The sequence below is a fragment of the Oncorhynchus clarkii genome, chromosome 2 (genome assembly GCF_045791955.1).
Source record: "Oncorhynchus clarkii lewisi isolate Uvic-CL-2024 chromosome 2, UVic_Ocla_1.0, whole genome shotgun sequence".
In the NCBI taxonomy this organism is placed as follows: Eukaryota; Metazoa; Chordata; class Actinopteri; order Salmoniformes; family Salmonidae; genus Oncorhynchus; species Oncorhynchus clarkii.
In genome coordinates, this window is record NC_092148.1 from 50,248,472 (window position 1) to 50,263,042 (window position 14,571).

Consider the following 14,571-nt stretch of genomic DNA (forward strand, 5'->3'; position numbering starts at 1 on the left):
AAGTACAGATATCCCCCAAAACTACATAAGTAGTACTTTAAAGTATTTTTACTTAAGAACTTTACATCACTGAAGGAGAGCGATGAGCGGCATCAAACCACAGAGGCTGCTGCCAAGACCTGCAGCAATGATTTTGCCGAGCTCCAGCTAGGTTCCAGTGCAGAGCCAACCCACCAAACCAAAAGCGCCGCCAATAATGGCTCCACAGCCCCCTCTGCCTCCGACTGTTCCTGACAATCTTGGACCAGAGGAGGCAGCCCAGGTTAGCCTAGAATCCTTCCCTAGCCGCAGGTTTTCTGTCCAAAAATGGTAATTTAATAGCAACTGGTTCATAGGAAGAGTGGCTGAAATACTTGGTTACTGCAGAATTCAATATAATTTCAATGCAAGAACCCAAATGGCATCCCTAGGTATAGCTACAGTTGAAGTCGGAAGTTTACATACAGTTTTTCAACCACTCCACATATTTCTTGTTAACAAACTATAGTTTTGGCAAGTCGGTTAGGACATCTACTTTGTGCATGGCACAAGTAATTTTTCCAACAATTGTTTACAGATTATTTCACTTATAATTCACTGTATCACAATTCCAGTGGGTCAGAAGTTTAAACAGCTTGGAAAATTCCAGAAAATTATGTAATGGCTTTAGAAGCTGCTGATAGACTAATTGACATCATGTGAGTCAATTTGAGGTGTATCTGTGAATGTATTTCAAAGCCTACCTTTAAACTCAGTGCCTCTTTGCTTGACATCATGGGAAAATTAAAAGAAATCAGCCAAGACTTCAGAAAAAAAATTGTAGACCTCCACAAGTCTGGTTCATCCTTGGGAGCAATTTCCAAATGCCTGAATGTACCACGTTCATCTGTACAAACAATAGTATGCAAGTAAAAACATCATTGGACCATGCAGCCGTCATACCGCTCAGGAAGGAGACAAATTCTGTCTCCTAGAGATGAACCTACTTTGGTGCGAAAAGTGCAAATCAATCCCAGAACATCAGCAAAGGACCTTGTGAAGATGCTGGAGGAAACAGGTACAAAAGTATCTATATGCACAGTAAAACGAGTCCTATATCGACATAACTTGAAAGGCCACTCAGCAAGAAAGAAGCCACTGCTCCAAAACCGCCATAAACTACGGTTTGCAACTGCACATGAGGACAAAGATCGTACTTTTTAGAGAAATGTCCTCTGGTCTGATGAAACAAAAATAGAACTGTTTGGCCATAATGACCATTGTTATGTTTTGAGGAAAAAGGGGGATGCTTGCAACCCGAAGAACACCATCCCAACCTTGAAGCACGGGGGTGGCAGCATCATGTTGTGGGGGTGCTTTGCTGCAGGAGGGACTGGTGCACTTCACAAAATAGATGGCATCATGAGGGAGGAAAATAATGTGGATATATTGTAGCAACATCTCAAGACATCAGTCAGGAAGATAAAGCTTGGTCTTAAATGGGTCTTCCAAATGGCCAATGACCCCAAGCATACTTCCAAAGTTGTGTCAAGATGGCTTAAGGACAACAATGTCAAGGTATTGGAGTGGCCATCACAAAGCCCTCATATTCCAACGTGTTGCTGCATGGTTTCCCATGTTTGAAGCGGACTTATATGCCTATTTGTTTGGCGAGCCAGTAGTGCATGGCTGCATCTCACTTTAGAAGTGGTCATTTGGATCTCCATTCGCCTTTTGTTGACTGTTTGTTGACTGTTCATGGAACTAGCCTAAATATTGATTGTGTCAAGCCTTTATCAATCTGATATTTTGTTTTACTAGGCCTACTTGGTACCACTGTTCTGTTCGGTTCACATTCATTCGATCGCATTCGCAGTTGTGTCATTATTCTAAGCCAGTGGTTCCCGAACTTATTCCCACATTTATTTTTTTGGGGGGTCGGGACTCAGTCAGGTTTACAACTTACTCTTGAAAGTTGTAATAATAGAATGCACTAGCAGAATCCTCTTGTCATGTCAGTTATTTCATACCTTAGAGTAAGGTTTCCAAAAATCGGTCCCAGGGCCCCACCGGGTGCACGTTTTGGTTTTTGCTCTAGCACTACACAGCTGATTAAAATAACCAACTAATCATCAAGCTTTGATTAGTTGAATCAATCAATGTGTAGTGCTAGGGTGACACGGATCCCTCCGGAACTGTGTCATTACCCACACCTGGTCACCATTCCCACTGATTGTAATTATATAAGTGTGCCCTTTGGTTTAGCATTGGGCTGTCGATTATTGTTCCAATGTCTGTTGTGCCTGTGACTACCTGTGCCTTGTTTTGACTCTGGTGGTGCTTGTATTGCGCAGATGATTACGGTCTTGTCCCATGTGGTATTATTGTGCACTTGTGTACTTATTTGAGGTACTCCTTGCTCTTTTGTTTGGGTTTCGTTCCCGTGCCTTTACATGGCATACTGTAATTTGGGTAAATAAAAACCCCTATTACGCATTCCTGCGCCTGTCTCCTGATCCCTTTATACCAACTTGACATAGGTCAAAACCCCAAATGTGAATTCGGGGGGGGGGGGGGGGGCCCAGGACGGAGTTAGGGAAACCTTGCCTTGAAGAGCAATTTTGAAATGTCAGCTAATGTTTTTTAGCGCATAGATTTTGTTTTGAGTCACTCAAATATCACATGAATGCACTTTAGACATGGAAAAATGTATAGAATTGCTTGAAAAATTGCTTGAAAACTGCAAAATTGTCTCTGTACCTCATGACGAAATGAGTAGAATTGCAGGAAATAAGCTTTAAAACCTGCGAAAAGTTCTCTCTGCCAACAAGAGAGTTGTGAACAATTTGTGTGATGAACAGTGCTTGTGCCCATAGAAATAGACAATCTTTCAGTATATAGTTTGCACTATTTTGGTAAGACAGCTGTGTGTACGGCTGTATTCACACAGCCTATCTATCCTGTAGCCTATATTCATTACCAAAACGGCCTTGCTTTCCATCTACAGCACCCGGTGTCACAGGAAGGCCAAGAAGATTTTCAAGGAACTCTGTTCACCCCGCTACCATCTAGAAGGTGGAGACAGTACAGGTGCATCAAAGCTGGGACTGAGAGACTAAAAAATAGGCCATCAGACTGTTAAATAGTCACCACAAGCCAACATCCGCCCAGTACCTTGCCCTGAACCTTAGTCACTGGTACTAGCCGGCTATCACCCGGTTCTCTACCCTGCACGTTAGAGACTGCCCTATGTATTTATGTACTGTATTCACCTGTATGTACTGTATTCTAGTCAAGGCGCATCCTATATAACTACTGCTGTACACACCTCTTCTGCGACATCCCTTGGTGGCGTAGAGGGTTAATGATCTGACTTCAGAGCTGAAGACTGCAGGTTCAATCCCATAATCTTTTATCCATGTTTATAAAAAATATTTGGGGAAATTGTGTAAAAAATATTTGTTTCACTTTTCACTTTTTTTTTTTTTTTAAACACACCCAATATAATTCCTACGTTGAGGTTCTTGATATGGTCCCTTCTGTCTTATTTCCCATAAGAAAAGTGATCCTAAATCAGCACTCATAGTCTTGGATACCTTGTAAATAAGGGCCAAGAAGTATGCAGCATTTAAAGAGGATAGGTGAAATGATGGGGAATAACCCAGTTACCAGTACTTGGGTTAAAAGACTAAAAAGGAAGCATGGAATTCCCGATTGACCATACCACCATGGCTGTTTACTGAAAAAAAAAGAAGGAAGAGAGCCTCACTGGTGGCGCAGCGGATAGAAGACCTGTCTTAGACACCAAACATTTGAGTTTCAAACCCCACATGTGCAGATGGTCAACATTACAGTACTCAGTATTAAAAATATTGTTCTGTCTAATATGAAATGCTGTTCTATGAATGAAATTAAGATATATCAAATGCACATTTCCATTAAATTAAAGCCAAACAATGGGTATGGATTCCAATCTGCTTTAAGGAGCTACAAATTTGCATGCTGAGAATTTAAGTAAACCTTTAAATGTTCTTGGAGGACCTCCAAGACAAGGTATATTAGATGAACATCAATGGAATATTATGTTTAAGCTAAGGAAAATATGCTATGAACATCATAAAATCATACAGTGCATTCAGAAAGTTTTCATACCCTTTGGCTTTTTTCCAAATGTTGTTACGTTACGGCCTTATTCTAAAATTAATAAAATAAAATAAAAATCATGCATCCTATTTCCATTGATCATCCTTGACATGTTTCTACAACTTGATCGGAGTCCTCCTGTGGTAAATTCAATTGATTGGTCATGATTTGGAAAAGCACACACCTGTCTAAATAAGGTTACACAGTTGACAGCGCATGTCAGAACAAAAACCAAGCCATGAGGTCGAAGGAATTGCCCGTAGAGCTCCGAGACAGGATTGTGTCGAGGCACAGTATCTGGGGAAGGGTATCAAAACATTTCTGTGGCATTGAAGGTTCCCAAGAACACAGTGGGTAAATGTAAGATGTTTGGATCCACCAAGACTCTTCCTAGAGCTGGCCGCCTGGCCAAACTGACCAATCGGGGGAGAAGGGCAGTTCTTGGTCAGGGAGATGACCAAGAACCCAGCGGTTACTGACAGAGCTCCAGAGTTCCTCTGTGGAGATGGGAACCTTCCAGAAGAACAACCATCTCTGCAGCACTCCATCAATCAGGCCTTTATTGTGGCCAGACAGAAGCCACTTTTCAGTTAAAGGCACTTGACCGCCCACTTGGAGTTTGCTAAAAGACACCTCAAGGACTCTGACTATGAGAAACAAGATTCACTGGTCTGATGAAACCAAGATTGAACTATTTGGCCTGACTGCCAAGCGTCACGTCTGAAGGAAACCTGGCACTATCCCTACGGTGAAGCATGGTGGCAGCAGCATCATGCTGTGGGGATGTTTTTCAACGACAGGGACTGGAGACGAGTCAAGATTGAGGGAAAGATGAACGGAGCAAAGTACAGAGAGATCCGTAATGAAAACCTGCTCCAGAGCGCCCAGAACCTCAGACTGGGGAGAAGGTTCACCTCCTGAAAATAGCTGTGTAGCGAAGCTCCCCATCCAACCTGACAGAACTTGATAGGATCTGCAGAGAAGAATGGGATAAACTCTCCAAATACAAATGTGCTAAGCTTGTAGCATCATACCCTAGAAGATTCAAGGCTTTAATCACTGCCAAAGGTGCTTCATCAAAGTACTGCGTAAAGGGTCTGAATACTTGTGTAAATGTTATATTTAAGTTTTTAATTTTTAATAAATGTGCATTAGTTTCTTAACACCTGTTTTCACTTTGTCATTATGGGGTATTGTGTGTAGATTGATTGAGGGGAAAAAAACAATTTAATCCATTTTAGAATAAGGCTGTAACCTAACAACATTTGGAAAAAGTCAAGGGGTCTGAATACTTTCCGAGTGCATTGTACTTATTTGGAAATTGTGGAACAATGTTCTGTGCAACCTATGTGAATATCACAAAAATATTATTGCAACATTCTAGACAATTTCCATAACTTAATTAAATGTTCTGGGAACTTTGTACCAGGTGTTCCGTCAACATTCTTACAACATTATAGGAATGTCTTCTTGGAAGAAGTGTGTTATGGGAATGTTCTTGTAACATCAGTTGAACGTTTTCTGCACCCTAAAATAAACATTTTAGAATCATCCGCACAACTGGACAGTTTTTGTGTTTTGGGCAAATACATTTTGTGATGTCCCTCCATTATGGCTGATTTTTAAGATGGAAAACGGTTGAAAAATGTATCTATACCTTCATTTTCCAAAAATATAAACTCTTTATTTGACACCCAATTTGATATGCTCCTACGAACTTCACATGTTGGTGCTCATGGGTCCTTTACATGGAAAGGCCATGGACAAAATAAGCTTCCTTTCAGTGGACCTGTAGGCTTTCCAATTAACTGGCATTGCACTCTAAAATCACTGGCAAACTACAAACAGCCTGTCAAATAACTAAAGACCTTAGTATAGGTCCTTAGTATTTTTCTAGTCATATCTCGAAATCAGATTTAAAAGGTCCAATTTTTATCTCAAAATCAAATAATTTCTGGGTAACAACGAAGTACCTTACTGTTGTTTAAATCAAAATGGTACAAACGAATTGCTTCTTAGCAAAGAGCAATATCTCAAGCAAAAATGTTTTTCGGACTGTCTGGGTGTGGTCTGAAAGAGGCGTCTAATTGGATGAGTCTAAAGGGAGGGATATGTAACCTGAAAACTAGCTGAAAACAGACAGGTTTGAAACTCTCTATGTTATTGGTATTATTAACTTATAATGCCTGGTGATGTTGTCAGGAATGCCAAAACTCAATCCCACCACAACGGGCTGAAATAACAGGCGGCCTTTTCAAACAGTTCTTAAACTATAAGGGTATTATCATAACTTTCAAAATTTCACAGTATTATTCCAACCTCATAGTGTGGAAATATATAGAAACTCCCTAAAAAATCACATTTTTGACTGCACTGGGCCTTTAAATGAAAACCAGCTACGCCAAACGTTTTATTCTCGTGATTGTTTTGATCAACAAGCATAACCACCATCTCCACGCCAGACTTGTAAATTACTTGGACTGGAAACTTGACACAGCCATTTGTTGTCAGTGAGTGAGTGACTTCTCCCACTTCATCAATCCAGAGTTCTTGGTTTGTCACAGAAATCTGATTTCAATCAACAAGATGTTATCGCTGCTCTTATTCATTTCCAGGCCATCATTTTTTCTTTCTCCCTCCACGTTTAGAGGAAAAGAAAATGCCTTCTCATCATTTCTGGGCTATTTTGAGAGACATCGACACTACCCCAAAGATTACCAAGACAATCTTGCATATTGTGTCGAGTTATGAAAGCAGCATTAGTCTAGCCCAGCTCCACTCGAGCCTCCAACGACTGGAAATTGTGGTTGTAAAAAAAAAAACATCTCGGCTGCTGTCATTTTTTTCTTGCAGTGGTTTCAAATCAACTCCGATAGAGTCTGTCAAAGCGCACAGAGCGGTAGGACGATCATACTTTGGTTTTTGGGAATCTGGACCCGTAAACGGACATAGTTGGATGTTAGTTTGAATTTTGAACTATAGTGAAATTCAGGCTCCTCTGCACAAACTACTACTTGTCTCTGCATCAACAAATACTCATTAAATGGATGTCAGCCAATGAACACAAAAAAAATTATATGCGAGTTAGAAAGTAGATATCAATGCCGGATAATGGGTGCTGTGCCTTTGACTCTCACCAGTGAGAACTTGCAGACTTGAACGTAGAGCTTCTGAACCTCTAGTTCTGTAACTGTGGCCTCCAGCCCCACACTGTGCTTGTAGCTCTCAAGGTAAGCAGTCAACCAGTCCCTCTGCAGTTCAGGTCTGGGATACAGGCTGTAGTCAGTGTCACTCGTACCTTGGGGGATGGATCAAACACACAGATTAATGAGAACTTGTCAAACCATAGGGTTTGATTACACAGCCTTAAAGGGACATTTTACTCATAAATGTAACTTGTCAGTTTATCTTTTCTATACATTTGGGGTGGAGGCATATACTGTAGATGGACAGGGGTCGTATCTTGACATTAGACTTAGAGATCTGAAAAAATACTTCTTTAGAGGTCTGAAAACAAACTTTGAAAGTGTAATGTCCATTTAATGAGCTTGGTTAGTACAAGTTCAATGTTGAAGGCAAAATTAAATATTGAAATACATTTAAATAAAAACATTTCAAGTTCTCTCTGATTCCCCGTCTGTGAGAGAAAGCCTAGTGACAAACAACAATAGCCACTACACCTGTCAAAAAGGTGACTTACTTATGTGATTTTGCAGTTTACACTATGCCGCTCTCAGCTAAGGCTTCAAATAGAACCAGCTAACGTTAGCTAGCTAGTTAAGAAGCCCTTTAGCAAGCGCTTTAGACCAATGCCTGAGTCTGATGGGGCTAACTTGTTGGCTAGCGAGATTAAATAGTCTACTGAGGCCTTCTAGCTAGCTATCTAGCATTACATTTTTGTACTGGCTACATTTGTTGGGTTTGTTTTTCGTTTTGCATAGTGGCATAGTGCTAATCTACTTTTGGCATTAAACTATGCAGTTAACCCGGTCCAGGTAATGAAAATAAGTCTCAAGGTCCTCCGAGATACACAGAAATAAAACAACCAGTCACGGATCAGGGGCCACTCCATATGAATTATAAACTGAAGTAACGTACCTGCAAACTCATTGAAATGGTTGCCTATGTCGAAGGCCTGGTAGTTAAAATCAGCATACTCATAGTCAATGAATCTCACCATGCCTAAAGGAGGAGATTCATGTAGGGTTAATGCAGCTTATTACGATGACACACATGCACATTAGTAAACTGTTCTTTGGCACTTCAGTAATAGACGTATTTGAATCCAGATCTGGGTTTCAAATACTTGTAAAAAAATCCATTCAAATATCTTACCTGGACCTGTTGGCGCTTGCCTGGCTTAATAAATCAAAGTCCCAAAACTGTCAACTCCACCCACCAGGCAGACTTCAAGTATTTGAAACCCAAGTCTATACTCTATTCATGTTGCTATAATTGATAGTGTGCTTCTGAAAGCTTCAACAAATAGTAATTTTGGGGGTGCTTATATTTGTCGTGTTACACACTTGTACACGTGTTCATCATTCCAAGTTTGTAATGGTTAATGTGCTTCTTGCGAATCCAAACTCCCCCTGAGACACCCGGATGGAGTGCGGTCATGGCCAGAGTCACCATTGTCCAGCGCCCCTGGAGCAATTGGGTTTAAGTGCCTTGCTCAAGGGCATAGCGGCAGTTTTTTTCAACTTTTCGGCTGTGAGATTTGAACCACCAACCTTTTGAGCCTAACCTCAAGGCTACCTGCCACACCTTAGTCAACACCCAAAAGTCAAGGCGAAATTTCCTCAATTAGATACAATGAAATGATTAGATTATGTTCCAGTATCATAGGCTTTTAGTTTGTGTTTTACTGTTGCAACTACAACGTCCCTGACAAGATTCAGAGAAACATGAATCATTTCCTTATCATAATCGTGTGCCTTACATGCATCCATAACACTGCCGCAAGAAAAATGAAAAGAGGATTAAGGGAATAGGGTATAGGGTTCGTATGCATGGCAACATAAAGGAGAGCTGTGGGATAGATCAAGACTGTTTTGTGAACCACATTTTGTCAACGTTTTAAAGTGGAACATGTCCTACAATCAGACCACTTTATGGAAACAAGTGAAATCGAAGGGACATCAGAGTTATTGAGTCTAAAATATGGCAATCTTGTATTCTTACCGACACTGATGGTCTATTGCACCAGATTGGCAGAACAAATGCTATACCTAATCAGTTGAATTCTAATGAATCCAGTTATACTTCACGCCGCGTTGCTTTTTTAACTACTGTACAAAATGAACTCGCTTGGATCGCTTTCAATGTCAGTGTTGCAATTTAAATTCCAGGCACTAAAACACATCATACACCCTCACCCACCCTCTTTGTTGTCGTAGATTATATTTTTAGTCAGGAGGTCGTTGTGACACAGCACGGTTGGCGAGCCGATCTGAGAGAGGTGTCTTTTCAGCGTCTCCATTTCATCTGACAGGGTTTCGATGCTAGGGATCTCTTGCAGCAGCTTGGAACTATGTGGGCAAAAAAAATCAATAAAAATAACAGTTACTCATTGCAGGCACTGAAAGTATCATCACATTCAAATGTATTTCATGCTATTACACATGCTGTTTTAACATAGATGAAGGAAGGTATAATGTATATTATAATGTACTAAAGATTAATGTGCTGAAGCCTTTCTTGTCACCGGCTATTTTAATTCTGTGTCATTAAGACACGTGATGCCAAACTTCCAACATCTCCTTCGCCATTAGGGGCGATAAAGTCCTAAAACACTGTTACTCTACCCACAAGCAAGCGTACAAGGCCCTCCTCCCTCATCCCTCATCTGCCATTCGGCAAATCAGATCATGAATCGGTATTCCTGCTTCCCTGTTTACAAGCAGAAGCTCAAACAGGAAGTACCTGTGACTCACCCCATTGAGAAATGTAATCAAAATAAGAGATTATGCTACAGGACTGCTTTGCTAGCGCCAACTGGAATATGTTCCGAAACTCCGCCGATCACATTGACGGAGAGTGAAGGTTCGCCGCTTCGGAGCCGGAGAATATTCCTGGGCGCATTCTCAGAGCATGTGCTGATCAGCTGGACTGAACTTCTCCATCTGCAATTGGATCCTGACGGCCAAACTGCCACGCTGCCCCTCAACACGTGGGCCCCACTGGGGTGTGTGCTTAGTCCCCTCCTGTACACCCTGTTCACCCACGACTGTGTGGCCACGTACGACTCCAACACCATCATCAAGTTTGCTGACGGACACAACGGTGGCAGGCCTTATCACCGACAATGATTAGACAGCCTACAGGGAGGAGGTCAGTGACCTGGCAGTGTGGTGGTGGGACAACAAACTCTCCCTCAACATCAGTGAAACCAAGGAGCTGATCATGGACTACAGGAAACGGGGGGCGAGCATACCCCCCATCCACAACGATGGGGCTGCAATGGAGGGGAGCTTCAAGTTCCTCTGTGTCCAAATCACTAAGGACTTAAAATGGTCTACTCACACAAGTCGAGAGGTTGAAAAGGTTTGTCATGGGCCCTCAAATCCTCAAAAAGTTATACAGCTGCAGCACTGAGAGCATTTTGATTGGCTGCATCACTGCTTGTTATGGCAGCAGCACCGCCCTCGATCGCATGGTGCTACAGATGGTGGTGCGGACATCACTGGAGTCGATCTCCCTACCACTTCTATATCAGGTGGTGTGAATGGAAGGCCCGGAAAATTGTTTAAAGATTCCAGCCACCCAAGCCATTAGACTGTTCTCTCTGCTTCCGCAGAGCAAGCGGTACCGGTGCATCAAGTCTGACGCCAGCATGCTCCCGAACAGCTTCTATTCCCAAGCCATAATTCTGCTAAATACTGTAGCTGACATAATGGCTACATGGACTATCTGAGTTGACCCTTATGCTGTATTTCATTTTTTGCACTGTCTCTATGCACACTCACGGAACTCTACACACTCACGGGACTCTACACACTCACGCACACTGACACTTCAACACACACATAACATGCACACACATTAATGCAGACTACACACCCGCATACACACACACACAAATCATCATTTACGCTGTTGCCACTCTGTTTATCATGTATCCGGATGCCTAGTCACTCTACCCCTATACATATCTACCTCTACCACTCCAGCACATTGTTAATAAAAAATATTCTATATTAGACTTATTTCCACGTTTCAAGTTGTTGCATCACATCAAGTCCATGTCGGCCATTAATCTATCAGTAGATACAGAGACAAATAAAGTCCATTACTTCCTGTGCCTGCAAAGACTTGAAGGAAGACTAGAAGAGGAAAATGTCTGGCCCGGTCTTTTATTCTACCAGGGGGAGAATTACTTAATGCAGTAGTTCGCCAACCTGTAGATGCATTCTCCAGGCCTGCATGCGTTTACATCAAAACAAGTTGTTTATGACACTAGACAGCACAACATATCATCCTTGCCTTCACAATGTTTTGTTTTTCCTTCTCGGGGAAAGCTCTATCAATCAACAAAGGTCTTATTTTCACGGACTCCACTCGAAATGCACCTGGGAAACGCTGCGTAAGCGTTGTGCCGTTCAAATGATATTTTTTTTGGGTGTGTCTCTTTTCAATCGCCAAAGGGAAGAAAAAAAAATAAAAGAAAGGTATTTAAACACTGTTATACCTATTTATGCAAAGGGACAAACAGTTGTGGTGTTATTATACACAGTTGTCGACATAATTTAGTGGGGTCGTTAGGAACGTACAATTAAAGCAGAGACGTAGGCCGTTGTTTACAGTCATGACAGAGCTCTTTTCCCCTCCTACAGACCCTGCACTATTTTCTCAGACCCACAATCACTCATTTGGATGGAAGATTATCTTGTTCAGCTCCGTTGAATCATTTTTCATTGTAGTTGCGAATGGACACTTTGCTCATCACTCATAAAGGCTTTGGGCCATATTCAGTCAACATTGTTATCTGTATTTCTGAGATATAGCCTACACTGTAACACAGTTTTGTTCTTACAACATGTGTTCTTGCAATTTTAGAATAACCCAGTTTTTTCTTAGTTTTTTACTTTCCCAGAAACTCTTAAAAATAGCCTAGTACAGGGGGTGGGAGGTAGCCTATTGGTTAGAGCGTTGGGCCAGTAACTGAAAGGTTGCTGGATCAAATCCCTGAGCTGACAAGGTAAAAATCTGTCATTCTGCTCCTGAACAAGGCAGTTAACCCACTCCCTGGTAGGCTGTCATAATAAATAAGAATTTGTTCTTAACTGACTTGCCTAGTTAAATAAAACAGTATGATATTAGTATTTCATTCATATATTAGCTCTTGATAGGCAATTTATTTGTATATCAATATTCATTCAAATATGTCCTATTAAATGTGGTTCGCAAATTCCATATCTCTTTCAAAATGCAAACTAATTTTTTATTCTGTTTGCAGAATAACAGTACAGAAGAAAACAAATGTTTGTTCAAAGGCAGAATCCATGGTAAAAAAGAAAACTGGATTAATTCCGATCAATTATTCTATCTTGAAAATAAATTCAAACAACAAAAACAAGCTCCCAAACATTTTACATCGCTACACCACTCTGCTATCTTGAACTTCCCCCCCCCCTTCTCTTGCCCAACTCCTCTGCCTTTCAGATGCAGGCGGTCGTGAAGTATGCTGCTAGTCTCCCGGCTCCCACTCCTCTCATTTCTTTCAGTGAAGTTTCTAGAGAGCTAGCTACAGTAATTAGAGGAATTTCCTCTTCTGGCGGCTCGTTATCAATGCGCCTTATTTACAGCTGATTACCAGCTCCAGTGGAGCAGCAGTGATTATGGCAGTATTGTGTGGTTTGTGTTGAGTGTTAAATGGAAGAATTAGCAGGAGGGCTTTGAGCAGAGCAGGAGGCTGCTCTCTACGGCTTCGCCACTCTCCTTGGGAACTGTAGTGCAGCTGTATCTCTCCTTTCCTCTCCTCTCATGTTCTCTCTCTGTCCTGCTCCGTCCTGTTCTCTCCTCCCCCACTCTTCTCCTGTTCCCCCCCCCCCCCCCCCCCCCCCCCGCTCCTCAACACCACAGATGTATCTCCTCTCCTGTTCTCTCCTCTCCTTCCTCTCCTCTGCCTCCCACCCCAGCGGGTGACTGTCTGACGCTGACTGAGGGGGCTCTTCTGCAGGTGCAGCCTCTTCCTGCTCCCCGTCTACCTCCGTTTCCTCGGAAGACACTCTTTCACAAGCACTTTTACATTCCCCAAGTACAAAAGTCTCTCTGATGCTTTTGTGTGTTGTCCGGTTCTCAACCTCTCCCTCTGTGGCTCCTTTTAAATCACACACAAAACCACGTTACAAACAAACATTCAAAGCAATAATTTGAAATGTATATTTTATGGACGATTGACTTGTAAGAGCCAATAGATTGAGAGATGTGAAAAATAAACTAGTTTGTTCGGCACAGAAATGTGCACTATGTATACAAAAGCATGTGGACCACCCCTTCAAATGAGTGGATTCAGCTCAGTGACTTTCCACGTGGCACTGAGTAGCCCCTGCTAGAGCAGCCCCAGTAAGTTATGTTGCTGTGAAGTGAAAATGTCTATAGTAGCAACAACGGCTCAGCCTCAAAGTAATAGGCCACACAACATCACAGAACGGGACTGCAGAGTGCTGAAGCTCGTAGTGTGTAAAAATCGTCGACCCTCGGTTGGAACACTCACTGCCGAGTTACAAACTGCTTCTGGTAGCAATGTCAGCAAAATAATTGTTTGTCGGAAACTTAATGAAATGGTTTTCCATGGCCGAACAGCCTAACATCACCATGCGCAATGCCAAGCGTTGGCTGGAGTGGTGTAAAGCTCGCATTGGACTCTGGAGCAGTGGAAACGTGTTCTCCTGAATGATGAATCACATTTCACCATCTGGCAGTCCGATGGACAAATCTGGGTTTGGCGGATGCATAGTGCCAACTGTAAAGTTTGGTGGAGGAGGAATAATGGTCTCGGGCTGTTTTTCATGGTTTGGGATAGGCTCCTTAGTTCCAGTGAAGGGAAATCTTAATGATATAGCATACAATGACATTGTAGACGATTCTGTACTTCCTACTTTGTGGAAACAGTTTGGGGAAGGCCATTTCCTGTTTCAGTATGACAAAGCCCCCGTGCACAAAGCGAGGTCAGTACAGAAATAGTTTGTTGAGATCGGTGTGGAAGAACTTGACTGGCCTGCACAGAGCCCTGACCTCTACCCCATCCAACACCTTTGAAATTAATTGTAACTATCACTATTGCTCTTGTGGCTGAGTCCCCGCAGCAATGTTCCAACATCTAATGGAAAGCCTACCGAGAAGAGTAGAGGCTGTTATAGCAGCAAAGGGGGGGGGACAAACTCCATATTAATGCCCATGACTTTGGAATGAGATGTTCGACGAGCGGGTGTCCACATACTTTTGGTCATGTAGTGTATAAACGTA

At 42.1% G+C, this 14,571-nt stretch overlaps 1 protein-coding gene across 3 annotated transcripts in view; it reads right to left on the minus strand.

Moving 5' to 3' along the window:
- LOC139369089 (ethanolamine kinase 1) overlaps positions 1-14,571 on the minus strand; it is a 64,454-nt gene that overhangs the window by 13,035 nt on the left and 36,848 nt on the right. For all 3 annotated transcript variants that reach the window (XM_071108618.1, XM_071108616.1, XM_071108617.1), the window contains exons 4-6: positions 9,484-9,632; positions 8,200-8,283; positions 7,239-7,399 (exon numbers count right to left, since the gene is read on the minus strand). In XM_071108618.1, the coding sequence (XP_070964719.1) occupies positions 7,239-7,399; positions 8,200-8,283; positions 9,484-9,632 (394 nt within the window). The remainder of the gene's footprint in view (positions 1-7,238; positions 7,400-8,199; positions 8,284-9,483; positions 9,633-14,571) is intronic.